The 25,413-nt window shown below is 38.6% G+C and overlaps 1 protein-coding gene and 1 long non-coding RNA gene across 16 annotated transcripts in view; one reads left to right on the top strand and one right to left on the bottom strand.

The window, feature by feature from the left end:
* Positions 1-2,423: 2,423 nt before the first annotated feature.
* LOC118656726 lies at positions 2,424-4,419 on the bottom strand. The gene is made up of 3 exons (XR_004967674.1): positions 4,273-4,419; positions 2,794-4,147; positions 2,424-2,654 (listed from the first exon to the last, which is right to left on the bottom strand). It is a non-coding gene; the product is annotated as an uncharacterized LOC118656726 (long non-coding RNA).
* GPHN (gephyrin) overlaps positions 3,919-25,413 on the top strand; it is a 439,201-nt gene continuing 417,706 nt past the window's right edge. For all 15 annotated transcript variants that reach the window (XM_036310162.1, XM_036310186.1, XM_036310177.1 and 12 more), the window contains exon 1: positions 3,919-4,045. In XM_036310162.1, coding sequence (XP_036166055.1) covers positions 3,982-4,045 — 64 coding nt within the window. In that variant the 5' untranslated portion in view covers positions 3,919-3,981. The remainder of the gene's footprint in view (positions 4,046-25,413) is intronic.

The raw sequence follows: 25,413 nt of genomic DNA on the forward strand, positions 1-25,413 counted from the left end.
GTTTTCATACCTGTACACAGTAATCTATCACTGCCTATACTGGGCTGAATAGAGTCCCTCAAAATTTCATACCCAGCTCTACCATTATAATGAGATCTACTTGGAAATAGGGTCTTTAAAGATATAATTAGTTAAATAAGATCATACTAGAATCAGCCGTGGGCAAACTACGGCCCGCGGGCCGGATCCGGCCCGTTTGAAATGAATAAAACCAAAAAAAAAAAGACCTTACCCTTTTATGTAATGATGTTTACTTTGAATTTATATTAGTTCACACAAACACTCCATCCATGTTTTTGTTCCGGCCCTCCGGTCCAGTTTAAGAACCCACTGTGGCCCTCGAGTAAAAAAGTTTGCCCACCCCTGTACTAGATTATAGTGGTCCCTAAATCCAATGGCTGCTATCCTTAAAGAAGGGCAAATACACACAAAGAAGGTCATGTGAATGAATATGGAAGCAAAGATTGGAGTGATGCAGCTACAAGCCAAGGAATGCTGAGGATTGCTGGAAACCACCTGAGGCTGGACAAAACAAGGAAGAATTCTTCCCTAGAGCTTTCACAGGGAGCATGGCTTCGAGATACCTTGATTTTAAGCTTCTGGCCTCCAGAAACATGAGAGAATAAATTCCTTGTTTTTATGTCATCTAGTTTGTGGTACTTAGCTTTAGCAGCCCTACGAAGTAATACACTGTCTAATTCAGCTAGTTTAAAATTCATCTTGACTATAACCAAGCTACTTTTGGGGGAAATAATGGGTTGAAATCAACCAGAGCTTCACTTGGTATTTATTGTGCTAAATACACATAACAAAATTTACCATTTAAAGATATATAATCCAGTGGCATTAAGTATTACATTCAAAATGTTGCTTGCACCCATTTTTAATCGAAGCAGTTTTAGTTGTGGCCATAAACCAAACAGGAAAGAGATAGAGTGAAATGAGCCTTAGAGAAAGAATAATCCATCACCAAATTCGTTCTTGCTCATATCCAGTGCTAATGAGGAGAGTTTGACCACAGAAAAACAAGTAAGCTTTTGCCTTACTTATATTGAAATTGTGATTAACCACAGAAAACTAAAGTACCAGAAGGCTAACTGTAAATATACCATTACTGGGAAAAACTCATACTTCAATAATTCATTTCTACTGATAAAGTTTCATCTTCATAATGAAATCACTATGAAAGCCAGATGTTTACCTTTTATGTTAACTGAGTTAATGCAAACTCCTGTAGTTTTCATTATTAAAACCTTAAGAACTGAGAGGATAAATCCCTGGGTGCTTCCAATTCTTTACATATAAACTCTAACTCTTTTACTGTGGTTCTCCCTTCCACCATGTCCCTGAGACGTGTCAGTATTTAGAAATGCTACTCTCTTCCTACATTCCAGAAAATTTTCCTTGTTATAAAACCTGATTCAGGATGGATTTTGAAGAAATGTTGCATTGTAACAGGAGTAAAAAAGCATGTGCATACTGCCATGTTCATTCAATAACCAGCAAAGAAAAAAAATGTGATGGTAAGATCACTGGGTTTTTTCCTGTGTAAATTTTGTAATAGCTTGCTAAACTCGGCAGAGATAAATTCATTTGAGGAAAATTGTTGGGAGACAAGCATCTATTATAATTGCCCATTTTAGTTCTAATATCACTTTTTATTTCAGCAATTTTAGTAGTTTTAGCAAACAATCCTCCATATACTTTATAAGGCTGAATTCATATTCAACTTTCCCAATTACATCTTAAAGAAGTTTGTCATTAACTATGACAGATAGCCCCTTGTTTTGTTATTTGTGAAACAAGTGTCAGTTTCTTCCATGAATAATTATAGCATTTCTAAGTTGAAAGGGTGCTTCAGTCTATCACTTTACTTAAAGGGTGCTTATTTAGTCTACCACCTCATTTAAAAGACGAAGAAAAAGGCCCAAACTTGTTTAAGATTACAGAACCTATTAGTGGTTTAGAATTTAACTAAAAATTCAAGACATTTAATCATTTAAAACTTGAGGAAACTGTAGAGAATAAAGATAGGTTAGGGAGGTAACAATGTAACCAACTATTTGGTCTTCATCTTTAGAGATAAAGAAAACTTCTCTTGGACATACTTTCCCATAAAATTGTATATATTCCATTTGAAACTACTTAATCCGTTGGCCACCAGGCTCTACCGAGATAATTATGGGAAACTAGAGGCCGGATGCATGAAATCCATGCAAGAGTAGGCCTTCCTTCCCCTGGCTGTTGCCTCTGGCACCCGGGACCCAGGCTTCCCTCAGACCCCGCTTTGTCCAGAAGGTCGTCAGGAAGGACATCTGGTCTAATTAGCATATTATGATTTTATTATTTCAGATGGGTTCACCATTCTGGCTTTGATTTTTAACCCACTGTCAAAAAAATACTAGCAATACACACACTCAAAATTTTTTTTACAAGTTTATTTTATCCCACCTCAATTCCATCCATCATCTCCTTTGTACTCCATTATTTAACGTGAAATACATAACAATGTGACTCAGAGGATAAGTCTATGTTCCAATTGGAACAATAAACTCATAGCCATCAAACTGACAGATTTTAATTGTGTACAAACGGTGATTATACATTTTGGACACTTTGCTTTTCATTTCTAAGCTTCTCAGGTTTTACCGCGGCTGAGAACCAAAGTAAAAATATATACATATGTGTGTAAGTAACTTTTAAATGCAGCCGTTGAAAGGGCTAAAAGGATAGTAAGAGCTGATATGAAATAGCAGCAGTTGATTAATAATAACACATTGTATGAAAACACACCTGGGGAAAAAAGTAACAAAAGCTCTTTTCATGGTCATCTCCCACAAATACTAAAATGAAACTCAGTTGCCATGGCCTGGGTTCTATTTCCACTTTTCTGGCAGGGTTCGGGTGGGAGGAACACCTTCGCACCAAGACTGGTGCTTTTCATTTGAAAGCAGAGGCCGTGGCGAAGAAGCCACAAAACCAAGGGCTGGCAGCAGGAGGAAGAGCAGCCAGGTATCTGCACTCGCGTGGCTCCGCTGCAGATTCCCGAGTTCAGGAAGGTCGCCCCGTGGACACACTTGGACCCGGGTCCTGGAGCACCGCCGCGGGAGGAGGAAGCCAGGGGGAAGACGAGGCAGGACAGACCTCCTCCTCCAAGGCCCACGGCACCATCTCCGTCCTAGTGGCCGCCGTTCTGCCACCCACGCAGCTTCCTACGCTACCTCCAGGTCCCCTGGCGCCTTCCCGGGGTCGGCCGGCAGTTCCTGGGGGTTGCGAGGAGCGGCCCCAGGCGCTAACTCCTTCCCAAACCCGCGCAGGAGAGCGCTCCGCAGCCCAGCCAAGCCGGCCAGAGGCCCCGCCAGCGCGGCTCGGCAGGGGATTGCTTCTGTCTGGCGCTCGCGGAGGCGGCGTTCGGGTCTCGCGCGCACCGCGCCGCCTGCTCCCAGCCAATCCGGCGCTACTCGCGTGTCCCGAGCGTCCCCCGGGCAGGGCCGGTCCGGCCGGCTCCCCCTCCTCCCCTCACTCTCCACGAGTTCCACGCCTCGCGGTGTAGCTCCGCCCCGGCCCCGAGTCCGCCCCCGCAAGCTCCGAGCGCGTGCTCTCCGTTCCCTTCAGTCTCTAGCTATCCAGCCGCCCGGGCTCTCGCGCTCGGCAGAGCGGCCTCGGACTCTCCGCCCGGACCGACACCTCCGCGCACTCCCCCTCCGGCGGCCACAGCGTGTGCCCCTCGCGCTCGCCGCCTCGCACCGGCCTCGGGGTCGCGCGCCCGGACTCCGCCCCGTCCCGCGGCCTCGCGCGCTGCCGGCGCGGCCTCTCACAGGCGCAAGCGGACCGGTCGCGGCCGCCTCCCCCCCACTCCTTCCCTCGCGCTCACCTCGCGCTCGCGGTCTCGCGCGGTCCCCGGCGGGCGCGCTCCCGGCCGCGCGCTCCGAGCTCCCGCTTCTCCCGGCTCCTGTCAGTGCGGTGACTGCGCTGGGAAACATGGCGACCGAGGGGATGATCCTCACGAACCACGACCATCAAATCCGCGTCGGAGTCCTCACAGGTAACCGGGAGGAGAACGGGATCGCCGCCGCCGCCGCCCCCGACGTGCCTCGGGCTTCTTGCCGGCGGTGACCCTGCTCTGCGGCCTCGGGAGGAGGGCAGGCTGAGGAGGGGGACAGGAAAGGGGGGCGTTTTACCACCGCGGAGCTGCTGGAGGCTGGGGTGTTCCCGTGCTCCCACCCCTCCCGGGAGCAAGTGCCGGTCCCGTGGGAGGTCCGGCCCCGGCACCTTCGCAGCCCAAGTCCCTGGCCCTCGGGGACCGAGGGGCCGGTGCGGCGGGCGCTGCGGGGCTCCTGGCTGCCGGTGCGGGCGCGGGATGCCGGCTCCGCAGTCCGGAGCTCGCCGCTCCCGCCGGCCCGCGCACTTCCTCCGCCAGCGCCCGTCCGGGAGGGGAATCCCGAACCCACCCCCTCGCGGCCCCCTCCCCCACTCGAGTGGCCCGGAGCCGCTCGTGCCGTGCTCGCCGGGGGCACGGGCCGGGCACGACTTGGGTGTTCAAGAGGCGGAACTCTGCCCCTCGAGAGCCGGGCATCCCCTCCGCCACCATGGGACACCCCTAGTCTCCCCCGGGAGGTGGGGGGTCGGCTTGCACCCGGACCTCGGAAAGTGTCCGTATTCCGCCTTCCTGAGCCGAGGGCCCTCTGCCCGCCCCTTGGTTTCCTTAGAGTAAAAGGTGTAGAGGGACCGGCTGGACCTGCGGCCGGGGATCCAGCCCCCTTCACTGGAGAGAGGATTCCTCCACTTGGGCTCCTCGGTCCTCCTCCCTTCTGGGACCCCCCCCCCCCCCCCATGGTCCCGAAGCTGGTGAGGAGCACACTTCTCCCGGGTCGCGCTTCCCTCCCTCGCAGAAACCGTGTGTGCCCCGCACGTCTGACTCCGTTGCGCTGTATTTGGGTGATCTCCCTCCGTTGCTGCAGGGCACGACTCCCGAGATGAAGAGCCAGCCAATTTGTAGGGGTTTCTGCTGTGGCTCTGTAGTTGGCCAGGCTTCTGTGCAATTGCGTGGCCAGGCGGGGGTTAAAGAACTATATTTAGAATCTGAGGGCTTAGTCGGGAGTGAAGGAAATCCAAGATTTACTGTTGTGATTTCGGAAAAAGGAGTGATGTAGACAGGAATCCTCGTGTGTGTTTCTCCCCCGCCCCCCCCCCCAACTCCCCGATTCTTTTTAATTTTTTTTCCTTGTCAAATATTGACAGGTTGAGACGGTGCTCGAGGAGGGACTAAATTGAATGAGACTTGCTTTTATTATTAGGTTTAACAAAAATCCTCTCTCGGTAGATACTGAGTGCAAAGCTTAATTGAACTGCTGAGTTTTATGACAAGGAGATATCCACGACACTCTACATTCTTTTACGCAAATGGGTTGCCTTTTCCTGGTTTTCTTTCTAGTTGTTAATGGCGATTTACTGAATTTTCCTAATAGCCTCTTGGGTGGAGAAACTGGTCTAAACCTATTGCTGGGAAGGGAATCCCCCCAAATCAGAAGATGAGCTGTCCTCCCTTTTTGGTGCTGAAACTTGCCATATGCAAAGATACAGTTATAGCTCAGAATTGTTAGAGTTCACATTGCTGATTTTCAAAGAATCTAATCACGGCGTGTAAAGGTGTATACTCTATATCAACTTGCACTTTAAATTCTAGCCATGTTTTGAAAATTAGTAGAGTAGTAAGAGTGAAGCTTAATAAATTCCAAAGTATGTCAACTGACCATGGAAATGAAAGGTCATAGATGTTTTAAAGTTAAGTCATAGAGATTTTTTAAAAAATTGTTTATTTAAGCTTTCCCTAATAGTTTTACTTATCAAATCTTCTTACTTGGGTCAAGTGACATAGTTGTACAGAATACTTTGAAAGATTTGGCCCTTATCCATATCCCTACAGTACAATAGGAATAAGATTGATATGCAAACCACTAACAATATATGTAATTATTTTGCTAAAATTGTCTAAATAAATTACCTGTGCATATGAGGGCTAAATGTAAAAGGAATCCCATATTCAGATGGATTAGGAGCAAATGTGATTACCTGTAGGCAGAATTTAATACATTTACCAGAGGTTAAGTAGAAACTGACATTTTAAAGGGTAGTTGAAACTCAGTGGCAACCTTATAAATGAAAATGTTGCCCTGGCCAGGTATCTCAGTTGGTTAGAGCATGGTCCCCATATACCAAGGTTGGGGGTTTGATCTCCCATCAGGGCACATACAGGACTCAACCAATGAAAGAATAAATAAGTGGAACGATCTCTCTGTCTCCCCCCCCCCTCCCTCATTCTTCTCTTTCTCTCTAAAATACAAACCAAATAAATAAGAAAATGTTGGTTGGTGAGGATGAGGCTCTTGAGCAGAATATGAGAAGCCTAGGTAGAATAGGTATGGGGCATAGGCAGAATGTCAAGGAGAGAAGAGAACTTTGCAGTGGGATTAAAGAGAATCTGGAGACACTGTTTCATGTAGTTTAGGGGAAAAGTAGGGTCAGGAATAAGGATGTAGCTGAAGGAAAGAAGTAGAAGTTTCAGATTTGGGAGAAGTGGTAACAGGGTAATAATGGATTTTTGAAGTCAGAAATAACTCTGAGGTTTTTACTTGAAAAGTTATTAATATGAATATTGTCTACTATGATGGAGCCTGGAAACATGGAGAAGAAACAGATGAAAGGGCACCAGCCTTCAGTCTGCAAGTAGTGGATTTTATTACAAACAAACAGCTTAATATTTATGTTCTTGATATTCCATGTTATATTGTGCAAAAAAAAAAGCTATGTTGTGCAATTTTTGTGTCTTGTAGAACTTCAAATGTTGCAGTTTTACTGTGTGAAATTACTCTTTACTGGACTTAAGCACTATGATTTTATACTTAAGAACATTGAGTTAAGATACCATACTTAAAACTGATTTTATGAGTTTTAATTTGCAGCTCTCTTTAAAGGTGAAGGACTTATTTTATAAAATATCCTCTGCATGCTTCATAATAGGGATTTTATGTATTCTCGGTGGCAACGTTATAAATGAAAATGTTGCCCTGGTCGGGTAGCTCAGTTGGTAGAGCATTGTCCCCATGGCCCCCATGGTCTAAATCTGTTTTACAGCGGTTGTAGAAAGTATTGTCTACCCAAGCACACATGTGGTAGTATTGTTGTGAAACTGTATTGTAATTTCTAAATTTTTAATTTTTGTGTGACATTTTAAATTTTCTATTGCAGGATAATATTTGTACCATGAAACTTTTCATCTTCTAGATGTTTTTGTAATCTTCAGCTCAGCTATGAATTTGACAACTATAGTATACAATCTATTGAAATGTCTCATCAAATGAATTAACTATTAGAATTTTAAAAATATAGTGGTGGGAAGGAAAATATTTAGTAAAGGCATTTCTTTTTTACTTGATATTTTGAATTATTTAGGGTTTGGAAATCAGATTATAATAATATAAATGGATATTTTAGCTATATTAATTAATTTTTATCAGAAAAATTGGGAACATTTCTGTATATAAAATAGGTTATCGTGGAAACATTTTAAGTTGAACATTATTGACCATCTCTAGGAACAATATCGTTGTCAATAACTATCTTATGATGATTTGCTATAAATAAAGTATTATAGGTCTTTGGTGACATAAGACCTAGTTTTCAATATATCTGTTTCTAATGTTCTCTACTTCTATTGTTTATAACAGAGATAAAAGATTATAGGATGGATGAATAGCATGAGGAAAACAAACAAGTATCTGCTTTTTTGAAACTGAAAGAAGATGTGGGGCAGATGTAGGATTTTTTTTTTGATAGCTATAGTAATTATACTAGTACTTACAGTGAGTCTTAATAATTACATACAAGGGTAACTATATTTTAAATGTGTCACTTTTCACCTAATTTTTTCTATTTCTAATGAAGCTGTTTATCAAGGGAGCACACTAGTTCTGCTACAAAAGTTTCTCTGCAATATCAGGAAAATAATGAATATGTGTGTAGTTAATATAGAATGAGACAGATTATGTTCCATTGGGTATTTAATATCGTATTAGCTAGCCACTGCTAATGTTTGCTATCAAAGCACTTAGCTAAAGATGATAATTCAGTACCTGAATTTTCACTGACAGTGGCGTGAATGAGAAGTGATGCAAATATTTAGCAAAGGGCATTTTAAAAACGAATACTTTTTCTCTAGTAACATACATTTTTATTGGGCTAAGCTGTAGATTTATAATCAGTAAGAGTTATTAGAACAAGATCTGACTAGACAATAGAGATAAGAGACTAATTGTAAACTAGAACACCTAAAATATTAGTTCCATGTAGGGAGTATTTCAGCCACTCAAAATATTAAAAAACCAAATTCTAAGTCAAGGAGATGATAATCATGTAACTCTGGACTTGTTCAAGCATTTATTTTATTGTGTTCTTTAAGCTTATACCTGTGCATTATAACTATCTATGTTGTATTTTGAAAAACCCATTTATTGATGAGGATATCTAAATATATCTTTGTTTTTAAGTAGCCAAATTACTATTGCAAACAAAATCTAAATCCTACCAAATGGAATTGTGTATTCTGGCAGACATATCAACATTGATCTATATGACTTTTGTTAAAAGGAAGCCTATTTCTTAAACTAGGTTGTTCTTTCATGAATTTTGGGTTGGAAGCAATATATTAGAGAATTAAAATTTTAGTTAAAGTAGAAAATCATTAAATCAACACTATCATCATTGGCCAAAGACTATAAACTACTAGAGGCCTGATGCACGAAATTCGTGCAAGAGTTGGCCTTCCTTTCCCCAGCTGCCAGCACTGGCTTCCCTCTGGCACCCCGGACCAGGCTTCCCTCTCAGCCCCGGCTTTGTCTGGAAGGTTGTCCAGAAGGATGTCTGGTCTAATTAGCATATTACGCTTTTATTATTATAGATGGGTACATAGATTGTTACACATTAAGAGCTTTAACTATATTAAAAATATATTTGACTTTCACTTTAACTGAGATATATGGTGGAGAATCAGCAATATGTTATTGAGGAGGAAATGACTATGAGTCCATTTTTACTCTTATAGATGATAGATACGTTGGTAAGTTGAATTGGATGCTTTTTTTGAAACTGAGTAAAACAGGTAAAATCTATGCTTTGCTCCTGGAAATAGGATTGAAGAACAACATAACATATTTGGGATTTGAGATGTTAAAACAATACTAAAAAGAAAATAATGAAACCACAGGGATTTCTTTTTTCACATCTGGGAAGAGAAGATAAATTAGGACGAAGAAAAGATTATTTAAACTGCTTAAAAGTAATTGAGACTATAGTTAATATGAATAGCATGCAATTCTTACTTAATTTTTGAATGACCTCCCAAAAAGCAAATACCTAAGTATTGTCATGTAGAAGTTCTGTTCAGGTTGTTTAGTGAGTTCATAAGTGAATTTGTATTTAATTAATTTTAACTAAACAAGTAGGACTTCTTGAAACTTTTTTAATTAAATAAACAGTCCCAACAATTTTTACAGTTGTTTTGCCAGTAAACTATACATTTTGAAAGAATGAAATTTACTGTGCTTTAAAAATTTACTAATTTGAAAAATAAAGGAGCAAGGAAATGAGATCTGGTGAACGGAGCATTACACAATTTGTGTCCTGCTTCTTAAATTGCGGTACATGATACTGTGTTAAGGGATACTCTAAGGATTCTTTCTAATCCTTAGATTCTAAATGGTGGGAACAAACATAATAATTCTTTTTAAGTGTTTTTTTTTTTAATTTTTTGAAAAGGAAACTTATTGTGGTGACATTGATTAATAAAACCAAACATAATTTTTGAAGTATATTTTACTTGAGACTGTAATTTAAACCACTTTAATATTAGATAAGCATGAGTAAATTAGGTACTGAGTGTAGAATGCATGAGCTTTTAAGATAAAATCTGGAACTTCAAAGACAGTTCAAGTGAGCCCATTATGTAACCCCAGACTTCATCATTCTTTTGTTTTTGATACTTTGGCACGAACACACACACACACACACAGAGAACATTTAAGGAACACTGGGTCACACAACACTAGAAGACTCACTTTCTAATGATAATTAGGCCAGTAAACTTTTTATAACCTTGAACAATATTACTTAACTCTGTCTCTCAACTTTTCTCACCATTAATATGAAGGAATCATTCTCTGAGATCACTTTAAGCTCTGGGACAATATATGTTTCTATCATTTAGCATCTTGGCCAGCTGGAAGGAGATATATAGAATATCATGCTTAATTTTTTTTTTTTTGTCTTTACAATGGAAATTGTTATGGGGGAGAGGTAAATTATACATAAAGATGCAAGAAAATAAGAAATGGAAGAAAAGATAAATGTTTCAGAGATCAGGTGCTGTCAGTATAAACTAAGGAAAAGTATTTAGATTTTCTTCAATTTAGAAATTTTTGTATTAACCCTTTTCCTGTTACCAGTAGTTTCGGTCTTATATTTTATTTCAAATTCAGCTCAAACCTCACTTCCTCAGCAAAATCTTCTCTCTACAATGATGTCTTTCTTTGTTTTCTTTCTTTGTGTTTATAAATTGTTGTCTGTACCCTGCAATCATGTGGGAGGCTGCAAGATGCAGTTTGTTGTTTTTTTTTTTGAAAAAAGGACTTTGGAGTCAAAGAGACTTGGATTTCACACTCTGGTTTGCCCTTGATAGTGCGAAGTCATTTAACCTCTCTGAATTCCAGTTTCTTTCTCCAAAATGAAGCTGGCAATACTTACTTCACAGAGTTTTAAGAAATAACTGAGATAATGTATGTGAAAATGCCTACCATGTATGTCTAGGTTGGAGTATATGTTCGGTAATCTTCCTTTTCTTTTTGTATGTTCCTTTGGGGCAGTTTGCTAACAGCTTCATGAACAAACATCTTATTTAAAATAGATTTTAAAGCTCTTCAAACAGGTGATCTGTTCCTTACTTCTTTTGTGCCTTTCACCATAGCACCTAGTAATGAAGTAGTTGCATAAGAGATGTTTAATATAACTGTTAATAGGGTGATTAATAATGTGTATTTGAGACATTTTATACTATCAAATCCAACATAGTACCTCTTAGTTGATAGTCATAGTCTGTATGAGGATTATTTTTGGGTAATATTTATTTATTTATCTATGTGTTTTATTTTATTTTATCATTTATTAAAATTTTTAAATTATCTTTATTATTGAAAGTATTAGATGTCCCCGTTTTTCTTCTTTGACCCCTTCTAGCCCGCCCCACCCCAAAAAATGTTATCTTAAAAATGAAAATTTTAAATTATAGGTAAAAGGAATTCTAAAAATGCTATTATTTATTTGGAAGGTTAACTGTGATGGTCAAAATGGCAAAACACCATAAAATAGGAGTCAAAAGTTGTACCTCTTCTATCACTTTCAAGACACTTAATTACAGTTTACCTGTTTATCCTTAGCTTTGAATGGGGGAATTATGCTTACCTTATATGGTTATTGAGAGGAAGGAAATACTTTATTTAATATTCAGCACTTACTGTGTGCCAGGTTATGTGCTTAAGTGAGGGATACAATAGTGAATAAGAGACACAAGACCTTATGTTCATGGAGCTAACATGAACACAGTATTTAATTAGGTTGGATATTGACAAATACATGCTTAATTTATGTTGCATTTCAAGGAATAAAGTACTTTTATCTTTTATTATTTTTATTTTTTTAAAATATGTTTGCATTGATTTCAGAGAGGGAGAGAGAGATAGAAACATCAATGATGAGAGCATTGATCAGCTGCCTCCTGGGGATCGAGCCCACAACCCGGACAGGTGCTCTGACCGGGAATTGAACCGTGTCCTCCTGGTTCAACCACTGAGCCACGCTGGGCCAGGCTCTTTTATTTTTGATGCAGGTAAGTATAAGCACCAAGTAATTTTCAAGCCACTTTTGACAACAAATTTTCAAACCATTACACATTTCCTCCTTTCTAAGATAGAAAATATTTAATGAACATAATATAATTATTTCTGTTCAAACAGGTATAACTAATTATAAGTAACATGTATTGGGCCTATATATGGTATAAATGTATTCTATTTGTTCTAACACTTTGCATATGTTATTCAATCCTTCCTCTTACGCTGCCTGAGAAGTAGAGAAGCTAAGTAACTTGTTCAGGTTTATACCAGTGGCAGTGCCAGAATTCAAGCACAAGTCTGACTGTACTCTCAATAATTATATTTCTATATTTTATTTTGAATATCTCTTATTATGAAGTGGGGTAGTATGGCTCTGTACTGTATTTGACTTTATATACTTGCCCTTCCCCTTCTAGTTTATAATCTGCAATAGCCATCGGAAGAAGCACATAAACTACCTTGCTAAGAATTATATATGATAGATATCACCTTCAGTTAGACTTGAAGTGAGGTCTAAAGAATAAGTATTTTCACTTTTGGGTTGGGGGCATCAGTGGATAAATGGGTTATTATTTATTAATTTAATTATTTTTTTGTACTTTGAGATTTCAGGATCAGAGTTAATTGGATCTTCCTGATGCTGAAAATGTTAATAAAAATGCAGAAACTTATGAAAAGTAAGAGAGCAAGTACAGTATGAGTGCCAAGTATAAATGGAATGTTTCCTTTAATTCTCTAAGTACTGATAAATTCTTTTTTTTTAAAGAACATTAAGAAAAAAGTATACTTGTCCTAACTGGTTTGGCTCAGTGCATAGAGTGTTGGCCTGCAGACTGAAGAGTCCCGGGTTCAATTCTAGTCAAGGGCATATGCCCGGGTTGCAGATTCGATCTCCAGTGTGGGGCATTCAGGAGGCAGCCAATCAATGATTCTCATCAATGATGTTTTTCTCTCTCTCTCCTTCTCCCTTCCTCTCTGAAATCAATAAAAAAGAAAGATAAAGAAAAAAGTATACTTGAAGAAATTAATCTTTAAAGTCCAATTCAAGGTTAAGAATTTTTTAATATCTTGGAAACAAGAAATTGAATAAATATTTTCAGACATAAAAAAGGATGCATCATTTAAGTGATTACCTTTCCTCTTCCATTTATGAGTCAATACTAAGCATTTTGATTCTAATGCAAATTTAAAAAATTATGCTTTGATAAAATTAGTATCTATACAGTAGGAGTTACTTTTGAATTCACTTGCAAGTAGAAAAACTCCTGAATTCTTAAGTCATATTTTTAAAGACTTGCTAGAGTGTATTTGTGCATTGTAAAAAATGTAACACTACAGAAAGATAAAGTGTGAAATGAATCCCTACCACCTTACTTCCCCAGTCTCTCTAGTGTTAACCACTTTTAAGATTTTTGTTTTTGTTTATTCTTCTGTATATAAGTATATATTTGAATTTGCACATATGGAATCAGACATTATATCTTCCTTTCCTCCCCCTCAATCAATAAAAAAAATAATATTTTTCCTAATCATTCACCATCTGTTTTTTTCTTTCTTTTTCACCCCCTGCCCCCCAATTCATTGACCCTCTTTACCCACACCTGCCCTTCACCACACTGTTGTCTGTGTCCATGGGCTATGCATATCCTATCTAATAAAGAGGTAATATGCAAATTGACCATCACACCCTTGCACAAGATGGCTGCCCCCATGTGGCCAAAGATGGCTGCCACAAGAGGGCCGGCAAGGGAGGGCATTTGGGGGCGATCAGGCCAGTGGGGGAGGGTAGTTGGGGGCAACCAGGGGAGGGCAGTTGGGGGCAATTGGGCCGGCATGGGAGCAGTTAGGCATTGATCAGGCTGGCAGGGGAGTGGTTAGGGGGTGATCAGGCTGGCAGGCAGGCTGGTGAGCGGTTGGGAGCCAGGAGTCCTGGATTGTGAGAGGGATGTCTGACTGCCAGTTTAAACTGGCAGTTGGACATCCCCTGAGGCGTCCCAGATTGGAGAGGGTGCAGGCTGGGCTGAGGGACAGCCACCACCCCCCAGTGCACAGATTTTGTGCAATGGGCCTCTAGTATGAAATAATTGTCCAAAAGGTATTATAATTTTTCAAGCATGATTAGGCAAAGAAAAAAATTAACTGAACAGCCTTTGTGTGGAATAAGTCTATATAATTATCTAAAACAATAAAAGGGTAATATGCTAATTAGACCAGACATGATTCTGGAAATCCTTCCGGATGAAGCTAGGGCCGGAGGAAAGCCCGGGTCCTGGGTGCCTGCTGGCGGCTGGAGGGAAGCCAGTGCTGGCAGCCAGGGGAAGGAAGGCCTACTCTTGCAGGGATCTCATGCATCAGGCCTCAAGTATGCATATAAGTTCCCTGATTAATCTCTCACCCCCACTCACCCCTCTTTTTCTTTTTTATATTAAAATATTGGCTAACTATTATTATCATACTCAGAAAATCTATTATAGCAAAGACTAGAAAGACCAATCTTTATTCTGTTACTACTATTATGGGAAAAGAACACTAGATCAATTTCTATTTTGGATTTTTCCAGTGGGAGTTTGATATCATTATCCATAAAAAGTAAAGTACAATAGATGCTCTCTAAAATCTCATTCAACTCTCAAATTTTATTAAACCCAGTCTCAGGAACATACCTCATGTTTACCATTTTCTTATTGCTTATATTCATGTTATCTACAATCTATTAATGACAGCAAAATTATTGATCTGAAATGCTTTCCTTCAAACAGGAAAAATTGCTAGAAAAAGACAGATATTTATACCAAGTATAAATGGAATAAAAGGCTGTTACTTCCACTGCATAATATGTGCAATTTTATTTCATTCAATATCACATGCTACAGGGAGTTCAAATTGCAAAATGCTTAAGATTTAGAATAATTACATGCATGTAAGGGTAATAACTGATTCACACAATCAGGCTTATAAGACTAATAGAGGTATTTGAGGTATTACCTTTTAAAATTTTAATTATGGTAATATACCAGAGATCTGGAAAGCAAAGTTAGTATTCTTCCAAAAAGTTATTATTTTGCTGTTACATGTTTAAAATAAAACTATTGCAAAAATAAGACATATATCTTCATTGAACAATATTATGTTTTAGGTTCACACAGATACAGCAGGTCCTCCAATAACATCATTTTGTTTAACATTGTTTTATTATAACGTTGATGATAAAAATCAATTCTGGGCTGGGGCCACTATGTGTGGAGTTTATAGATCTCCCCATGTCCACATGGGTTTCTTCTGGGTACTCTAATTTCCTCCCACATCACTAAGATGTGCACATTAGGTGCATTGATGTGTCTAGACTGTCCCTGTCTGTGTGAATCTGAATGTGTTTGATGCTCCCTGTGATGGAATGGCATCCCGTCCAGGGTTGGTTCCCTTCTTGCATCCTGAGTTCCTGGGGCAGGTTTTGGCCACCTAAGATTCTGAAATGGAAGAAGCGGGTTGGAAAATAATTATCTACTTGTTTTTATTAATCTTTCTTAAATGTATGTACGTATAACTCACATTTGTTTCATTGTTTAACATTTAACATTTGGTCTTTATTTAGAAGTTTGATGATGTTTTTGTTACCAGAAATATGCTGTAGGAACTTAAGTTTTATTTATATCAATTAGCCTATGGTAAAATTGATTTTGTTATATGTCATTTCATTAAAATCATAGTTTCCAAGAACCTATCCATGATGTTAAGTGAGGACTTACTGTACTCAGAATAGATTAGACTACCTGAGTTTATATCTAAGTGAAGTTTTTAGAGTTACTTAACTTCTCTAAACTTCAGTTTTTCTATCCATAAAATGGGGAATACCAATGCCTACCTTAGATAATTTTTGGAAGGAAAGCTTGAGAATCATTGAATTAAGTTAATACTGGACTTGGATTTTCCAATTTTCTTCTACAGATGGATCTGTGAAATGATATTAATTTTTAAAATTGTCAATTATGCATCATAATGAAACACTTATTCCTTTCTGATTCATAATGCAATTCAGAAGTGAGTCATATCCAATATGTGAGAAACTTGAAATGGAAGTACCCCTACCCCCATAGTTGGAATTTTTTTTTCATATATTTTATTGATTTTTTTTTTACAGAGGAAGGGAGAGGGATAGAGAGTTAGAAACATCGATGAGAGAGAAATATCGATCAGCTGCCTCCTGCACACCTCCTACTGGGGATGTGCCCACAACCAAGGTACATGCCCTTGGCCGGAATTGAACCTGGGACCTTTCAGTCCACAGGCCGACGCTCTATCCACTGAGCCAAACCAGTTAGGGCAATAGTTGGAATTTTTAAGTAGCTAAATAGTTATGGATCTGATTTTATTATTAGGTTGTTTTCCTGTCAGTGATTAATATATCAGTCTGACCATAGCATAACTTGTTTACAAACAGTATAGCCCAGTTTAGTATTGACTTAGTCCATTTGGGTTGCTATTACAAAGTGCTATACTGGGTAGCTAATAAAAGGTTGGGAAGTCCAGGATCAAGGTACCAGTAGATTCATTGTCCAGTGAGTGCCCACTTCCTGTAGAAGCTGTCTTTCCTCTGTCTCCTCACGTGGTGGAAGAGGGGAGGAAACTCTGTGGGGCTTTGCTCTCATGACTATCACCTCCCAAAGCCCCACTTCCAAACACCATGATACTGGGAAAACAGGTTTCAACATAGGAATTTTGGAGAGGGGTGTACAAACATCCAGTCTATTACAAGTATGTACCATTTGACATGCTTTGCATTGTGTTGAGCTACAGCTATGACAGGCTTATCTTGGAGATATTGCAGGTTTGGTTCCAGACCACTGCAATAAAGTAGAGACCATAGTAAAGTGAGTCACATGAATTTTTTGGTTCCCCAGTGCATATAAAAGTTATGTTTACACTATATTGTAGTTTATTAAGTGTGCACTAGCATTATATTGAAAAAAAAAAAAAGTGCATACCTTAATTTAAGTAAATACCTATTGCTAAAAAATGCTAGCCATCATTTGAATTGTAATCTTTTTGCTGGTGCAGTCTTACCTTCAATTTTAAAAATACCCCTCAATATCTGGAAGCAAATAAGGCAAAGTGCAATACAATGAGATATGCCTGTAAATATTTATAGAGTTGACCTTTAAGTGTGAAGAATTGGCTGTAAAAATAGGTTTACATGTTAAGTCATTTATATATTAAAACACTTACCAAGTACTGTATGATGGGGTTTACCAAACTGTTTCTATAAAGGGTCAGATAGTAAATATTTTAGGCTTTTTGGGCAATATGATTTCTGTCACAGGTACTCAGCTTTGTCCTTATAGCAGGAAAGCAGTCATAGACAACATGTAAATGAAATGTGTCCCAATAAAATTTTATTTGCAAAAACAGATGGTCAGCCAGATTTGTCTAATCTGTGCTCCAGATCACAGTCTTATTTTAGGAAAGTATAATCCCAAATTACCTGCATATGAATTGAACTTTCATGTCAGTTAAAATTTACATTATAAACCACCACAAAATTTAGTGGCTTAAAACTACAACTTAATCTCTTTTACATATCTGTGAATTAACTCAGTGTTTTTGCTTTAGGTGGCATTGTTTGGGGTTCTGGTATAGCTGCAGTCACATGGAATTTTGACTAGAACTATTGTCCAGGGCCTTGGTCCTCCTATATGTGGGTTTCTCCACGTGGCTGATTCATTAGCATCAGAGTATGATGGCAGGCTTCCAAGAAGTATTCCAAGAGCAAGCATTGTGATAGTGAGGAAGCAGAAGCTGCCAGACCAATGAAGGCTTAGACCTGAAATTGGCACAGCTTCACTTCTGCCATTATTCTATTGGTGAAAATAGTCACAGGGTCAGCCCATAGCTATTGTGGGAAGAGACTAGGAATACTAGGATGCATGGTTAATTGGGGATCATCAAAGTAACAGTTTATCACAGGATTGTTTTCATTGTGACAGTTCAAATTGAATTAGCTTTAGTAAAGGTGAAATTTATTATAAGGGTAATGGGATGTCTATCTCACAAAACCTAAATATGGGATTTGGCTCTACGAATATTGGATTTAGGGTCTGAAGGTCTTCTGGATTTTCTTATATTTGCTTCATTCTGTAAGCCTCATTTTCTCATACCATAGATCTGCCTTTCCACAATGGAAAAAACTGCCATTGACAGCTCCTGCGTTGTTTATATCTTCCCATTTTAGCCATTCAGAGAAGGACTGACTATATTTTTACAGTTGTGTCTCTAAAATTTTTTGAGGAAGAACTTTGTGCTGATCCAATTAATTGTGATCAGAGCATATAAGTTATTTTGTACCAACCCTGTAGGAGCAGGGTCAATGAACAGAAAAGTGATGCTGAATATATAACCCCCAAGTAATTCAGTTGCCTCTTCCTTAACCATCTATATATGAACATAAAATAATTTGTTTCCCCATTGTAGACCTAATTTACTTCTTTCTTCAGCTATCTGCCTTTGGCTGTTTCATTGTTCTGCTGGAGAGTAGGCTAAAGTAAGGGCTGGAATTAGTTTAGTATCTTGAATATTCATTGTAATCTTTTCTTGATTTGAGTAGGGAATAGCAGCATTTAGTGCCTACTATTTCACTTTGCCACCGTTAACATAGAATCAGCTATGAAGGTGATCTTACTCTGTGGTTACTGATTTTCCAGAGTTGATTTGGCTGATCTGGCTGGCTGAGTGGGTATATCCTTCCTTTGGAAAGGGCCTACTTGTATACAGGAAAGCAACTATAATACAGAATGAAATAAGAGCTATAAAGGAAGTACAGGCAGCATACTGTGGGTGTACAGAGAAAGGAACAATTAATTTTGACTGAATGGCTGTAGGAGGAATGGTATTTTAAATAAGATAGTGTTTGAGCAGGGCTTGGAAGAATGAATAACCCATCCTTAGAGAAACAAGGAAAGGTAATCTGGATGTCAGGTTTTTTTGGCTGCTGAAGGGGTGGCACCAGAATGTCTAGGCTAAAGTAGATGAGATTAAATATAGATGTTGAGAATTCAGGATAAATAGCAGCATGCACTTATCTGACTTTAACTTTTTTTTCCCATTAGAATTACAAGATCTAACTTGGTTTTGTCACATTCAGGCATTAGGTATCTATATGGTAGTTTGAAATTTTAGAATTTCATTTTTTAATGAAACAGTTTATCTCAAAGCCTCAGATAGTTGGATATAGAAAGAACTTTAAAGATTATCTGTACCAACCCCCTCTAGTAGGTAAAGAAACTAAGACCCAGCTAAGTGATTTATTTAAGGTTACACAGCTAAATGATAGACTTAGGACTAACACTTGGGCCACCTTATTCCTAGTCTTTGGACATTTTTAAAAAAATTTACAGTGTATCCTCTGTAGTAAGAATATTTATTAAAATTTACATCCATTTGAATTACCTGCTGTAACAGTTTTTAAATTTGAGATATAACATGCATGCAGTAAAGTGCTCAGATGTTAATTGTACAACATGATGAACTTTTCATATAGACCCTTGTAAATACCACCCAGATCAAGATGTAGAACATTTCCAGCACTCCGGAATCTTCTTAGATGCCATGTACTAGTCAGTATGGACTTCCTCTGCCACCCCCAAGTAATCACTGTTCTGCTTTTATCCTCAAGGATTAAGTTAGTGTGTACTTGAACTTGATATAAATAGAATGACTTTTGTCATTCATTATGTTTATGATATTCATCCATGTTGTGTATAGCAGTTATTCACTCTCTCTATTGCTGTGTGGTATTCCATTGAATGAATGGATCATTATTTATTCTTTTGTTAATGCTTCTAGTTTTTTGAATTGCTTCTGTTTTTTTTTTATCATTGTGAATATTCTCATGTATTTTTTGATGAATATATTATCTAATTTCTAGGTATAGAATTGCTGGGTTGTTGCTTCCCCCAAAAGTTGTACTTCTATCCCCACCAGCATTTCAGTTGCTCTACATTCTTGTCAAAATTTGGTATTGTCAGTCTTTTTTAAAAATTTATTTTTATTTATTTCAGAGAGGAAGGGAGAGGGAGAGAGAGAATCATTGATCGGCTGCCTCCTGCATACCCCACACTGGGAATTGAGCCCCAAACCCAGGCATGTTCCCTGACCAGGAATTGAACCGTGATATCCTGGTTCATAGGTCGACGCTCAACCACTGAGCCATGCCGGCTGGGCGATATTGTCAGTCTTTTAAATTTTAACCATTCTGGTCCATGTGTAGTGGTTTCTAATTTATATTTTCCAGATGAGTAATGATGTTGAATACCTTTTAATATTTTAATTTTTAGTATATTTTTAAATATGCTATCTTTGGGATTTGTAGGACTTTTTTATAATTCTGAATAGGTGAACTTTGGAGACATATGTATGGCAAATATCATCTCTCAGTTTGTGGCTGATCTTTTCACTCTCTTAATGGTGTCTTAATACAAATTCTTAATATTAATGCTCAATTTATTAAATTTTCTTTTTATATTTCGTATTTTTATGTGTGTCTTATTTAAAAAACTTTTGCCTACTGCAGGATCATGAAACTATTATTCAAAATTTTCTTCTACAAATTTTATTGCTTTTCCTTTTACTTGCAGTTCTAGGGTGCATTTCAAATTAATTTCTGTGAATAATGTAAGGTAGAGAAAGATTAAGAATTATTTTTCAAACATGTGAATATCCAGTTGATCCAGCATCCTTTTTTGAGAAAACTATCCTTTTCCTTCTGGATTTTAGGGTACCTAAATCAGATGGATTTGTTTCTAGAGTGTATATTCTGTACATTGGTCTGTTTTTCTATCCTTGCACTATTTGGTTCTTTATGGTTTCCATGTAGTTAATTTTTCAATTAACCTGTATTATTTTGGTTTTAATATGAATATTTCTTTAACTTCTTTATTTTCCTTTTGTTTTAAGTTCTTCAAAAAGCCCTATTGTTTCATTTGATCTTGATTATGAAGGTGCTAGATATAACTTAGTACAAATTAAAAATATTTGACTATCTAAAAGCTTGCTTTTTAGGATAATTTACTTTCCTGAACTTTCTGGGTTTTTAATGTTTGAAAAATCACATGGAATTATGATTTATACCAGGATGGTGTATAATCAAGGGCAGAGATGAGGACAGAAATGAAATTAAGATTAGGTTCTGTAGAATGGCTAGTGCAACAAATGGACCATGACTTTAATGATGTCTTAAATTAGGAACAGGCCCCAGTAGATTATTGGATTTTACCTGTGTTTTGTTCTTTTACTGTCATTTATATAGTTAGGGAATTATAGACTTTTAGTGTCTGAACAGACTTTAAAAATGATCCTAATAACCTCACTTCATTCTGTTAAAATGGATATTCAAGGATTTTATTCACACTGAGTTGAATAGATAAGTGATAGATACTTCCAATGCAAAATGTTATGCAAGAATACAAAGTTATATATATATATATATATATATATATATATATATATATATATATATATAGTACATTATAAAGGTTTCAATATTTCTTAGCCAATATGTGGTAGGTAATATTAATATAGATTTAAAATATTGGAATAACAGTGGATTCAGAAGTTGAAGGATAAAGAAGTCACTAGTTTAAAAACAGAAAACAAAATAAGGTTGTGGTAGCATAAGCACTTAATCTTTCTTTCTTTTCTTCCTTTCTTTCATCTCTTTTTGGATTGGCAAGGCAAATTTACTCCTGCGCAGTAGGGTGCATGCCAGTTGGAAATCATGGGCAAAGCACACACAAGGGAAGTCTCCTGGGGTTTTATTTTCTGATGCAGAGTCCGCCCTTCCCCTCACTCTGTACTCTGACTTGATTGGTCAAGGCTCAGAGCTCAGGTTCCCATTATTGCACTATTAGCTAATTCAGAGGAAGGGCAGGGGTAAGAAGGAGCCTAAGATGGCAGCCCCCTGAGAGTCTAAAGGCCATATAAAAAATGGGGGAACCTAAGATAGCAGCGAGCTCCTTTCTTTTACAGAAAAAGATCGCTGGTTCACTCACAATTCCTCCTTTTTAATAATTTCACTCTTCAAATTCAGCTAGCAGTCTTTGACTTTCATGTTCTGCAGTATCTAGGAGAAGGAGATTATTCTGCTGTTATGTTACTGGGGTTTGTTTGGTTATGCACTCTCAATTCACCTTTGGATAAGGCCTCTCATACATGGAATAATGCAATGTCCTATTACTGTCATAACACCTAACACAATTATTAAGGATGTGAATATAGATGTCAGAATTCCCTTCCACTTCCCAAACCATTGCTCTAGTAGATTGGAGAAAGGATCCTCAATTCCAGAATTCCCAGCTAACTTGCCGGGGACCAATTCCAACATGTCATAATTTCAAGAGTTTCATCAAAAGGTTGATGAGACTTGGGGACTCAACAGGGTTGAGTCACACATGTAGTCACCTGTTGGGAATGGCTAAAGGCATTTCCCCAAACCTGAATAGGAAACTGTGGCTGCCAGACAGTTAAAGGGCATATTAATCTACATGTTATTGCCTCCTACTGGCCAAACACCTGAACAGCCGTTGGCTAATTCCCCCAAACTGACAATGCTTCTGTACCCTTTGAAACCTTACCCTTTGAAGTGTATTATCTCCACCTTACCTTAGGACAAATTGTGTTAATAAAAGCAAGGGTCCTAGACAAGGAGGGAGTCTTCAGTTCCTTTAGCTGAAGGCCCTCTGACCCCTAATGCCTTTCAAAATTATATCTCGTCTCCAGACTCTTTATTAGTCTCTGGATTCCTATGTCATCTATGCACAGCCTTCTCCAGATTCCTGAACCCTTGATGCTGGGACAAGAACCCTGGCACTAACTCATTAGCCAGAGTTGCTAATCCCTGTAAGGCCTTAGTGATGGTCCCATCCGGAGCTGTGATGTTAGGGATAAATGTGCAGCATTGGCCTCCTATCATTATACATACCCCCCTTTCTCCACTAGAACCATATCTAAAGCTAGCCGGTTCTCCCAGGTCATTCTGCTGGTTGTATTTAACTTCTCAGCTATTCCCTTGATAGCGTTTTTAGTGTAATTGACAAACCTCTGCTGATTATAATAAATACAGTTTATCCAATCTACATTCTTATTAATAGTTGACTGCCAGAACAGTACAGACTCAAATCCTGGTGCTATTTGATTCCCAGCATTAACTCCTTGGCACTCCTCCTGGAACCCCAATGGGATCTGGGTATATATGGGGATCAAAGGAGCCCCCTGGACTCTCTCTCTTCTTCCTAGTCTGTCTGTCCGTTGAAAAGGGTTTACGGTATAACCCTTTGTGGTTATACCTTGTGAAAGGGATAGCCAGTTGTATCAGAGTGCAAGTTCTGCTCCAACTGCTGGGCAAGGCCACAAGTAAGGGTCCCCCAAACACCACCAGACATCAGCACGGGGTAGCGACAGTGCAGCTGCTGAGGATGCTCTGCCGTTTACACATCCGGGTAAATTTCCCATAAACTCGGAGTACCTGTTCCCGCTCTACCTTGAGAGGAAGGAGGTATAGTTTACATCAGAGAATGAGCTGGATAATTTTGGGGAATCCTTGCTCTTTACCTGTGTTGGTTGGGAACAACAGAGAGAAAGTCTTACAGGAGGCGTTTCACCAGGCGGTTTCCTCCTGATACAGGGCAAGCACACATTCCATCCCATTACTGTCTAAGGTCCATCTGAATGGAAATGGGACCAATTGGGCCTCTAGCCTTCCTGCCGTGCAAGCCTAACATTCGCTTTTATTTAGAGCGCGTACAGAATAGTTAATCCATTCCACCCAGGCATTCACTCCCTCATACCCTACTTCTATTTGCGTGGTGGTGGCAGTGGCCTAGGGGGTCTTGTCCTCTGACCTCTGCTCCTAAATCTAGTACTAGCCAATCTTTTGACGTAAAGGCTGAAATATCCAAGTCATTCAAGTTACCTATAACCAATAATTTAACTGGGTAAGTATGATCTGGATTGTATACCTTTCCCCAGCCCACATTGTAAGTCCTTGCAATTTTCCAGATCCCTAAACCAAATAGAACCCAGTACACGATGGTTATTAAGACAGCTCACAGTTTTTAGTGTTAATTTCAAGGGGATATGTCCTGGTATGGCCCAAGTTGAGGCCTGTCCACCCTTAACTCATGTGTGATAGGTCCAACCTCGCTCTGCAGTCTGAACAGCAGTCTCCGTGGTATGCAAGGCAAGGTAGGGTCTTTACCAGGAGGATTCCAACTTGTTTCCCTTCCAAGTCTTGATTAGAATGAATGTAGTTTCCTGGTGGATAGCAATGGACCAGAAACTCAAGAGGAGAGTTTTGAGGCAGGAGGTCTTCTAACCTTGGTTGCAGGCTCTTTCCTGGCTCAGGCCCTGGTCAGGGCGCGTGCAGGAGGCAACCAATCGATGTGTTTCTCACATATCCAGTATTTCTCTCTGTCTTTCCCTCTCTCTAAATATCAATGGAAAAATATCCTTGGGTGAGGATTAAAAAAAGAAAAAAAAAAAGAAAGAAAAAAGAAATTGGTCCCTAGTCTCCATTGTAGGAAGGTCTTGAGGCATTCCGGGGCCTATTCCACTTAATGTTTCTTTATTGTCACAAATAAAAATCTCTGTAGCAGATCATGAACATATGGTTGATTACATAGAATAATATAGTACACATACGGTATTATTTCAAATATAAATAAATATATGTATATACACATTTATTTATATGTATACATTTGTCCAAATTATATTGAGTTCTATAATAATACCAAGCAATAATTTTCATCTTCTTCCCTATATTGATACAGGACTCATAAATGTTTATCAACAGGGGAATGGAGTGATTATTTTGTAGATGTCTATATTGTTTTTCACTCTACCTCCCTTGCATCTATCACAGTGTCTGGCATATGGTAAATGCTTAATAAATATTTATTGAATTAGTAAATGAATATATCCTATTTTTAAAATTAACCATTCTTTTATAAGAATGTACAGAGATATGGATTTATTTTTATATTGAGTGTATTACCAAATACATTATCATTATACAATTTTGGGATAAACCCACACAAAATCCTCTGAAATAGAGCTATTTTATCCTCAAAAATTGGGGTTTGTCTTAGTATTGGGGATTTCTCCTGAGTCTCTTTCAATAAACATTAATTTTTCTGTTAATGAACAGGTAAATAATAACTAAAGCATTTTTATGTGATGAGTGTCTAAAATTACTGAGACCTTTTTTAAATTCCCACTTCAACATTTTCTGTTCATTTTGGTATTTAATCACCTTCTACCTTGTATTATTTTTCATGTATATAAATATTATTGCACACTTAAGTATGAGGATGCCTTTTAATATAATTATTTGCCATATAGCTTAATATTATTCGCATAGTTGGTAGTCAGTACATATTAAATGATATAAAGGAGGTTGCAGAGCACAAGTATTATGTTTGTG

The sequence above is a fragment of the Myotis myotis genome, unplaced genomic scaffold (assembly GCF_014108235.1).
Source record: "Myotis myotis isolate mMyoMyo1 unplaced genomic scaffold, mMyoMyo1.p scaffold_m19_p_1, whole genome shotgun sequence".
In the NCBI taxonomy this organism is placed as follows: Eukaryota; Metazoa; Chordata; class Mammalia; order Chiroptera; family Vespertilionidae; genus Myotis; species Myotis myotis.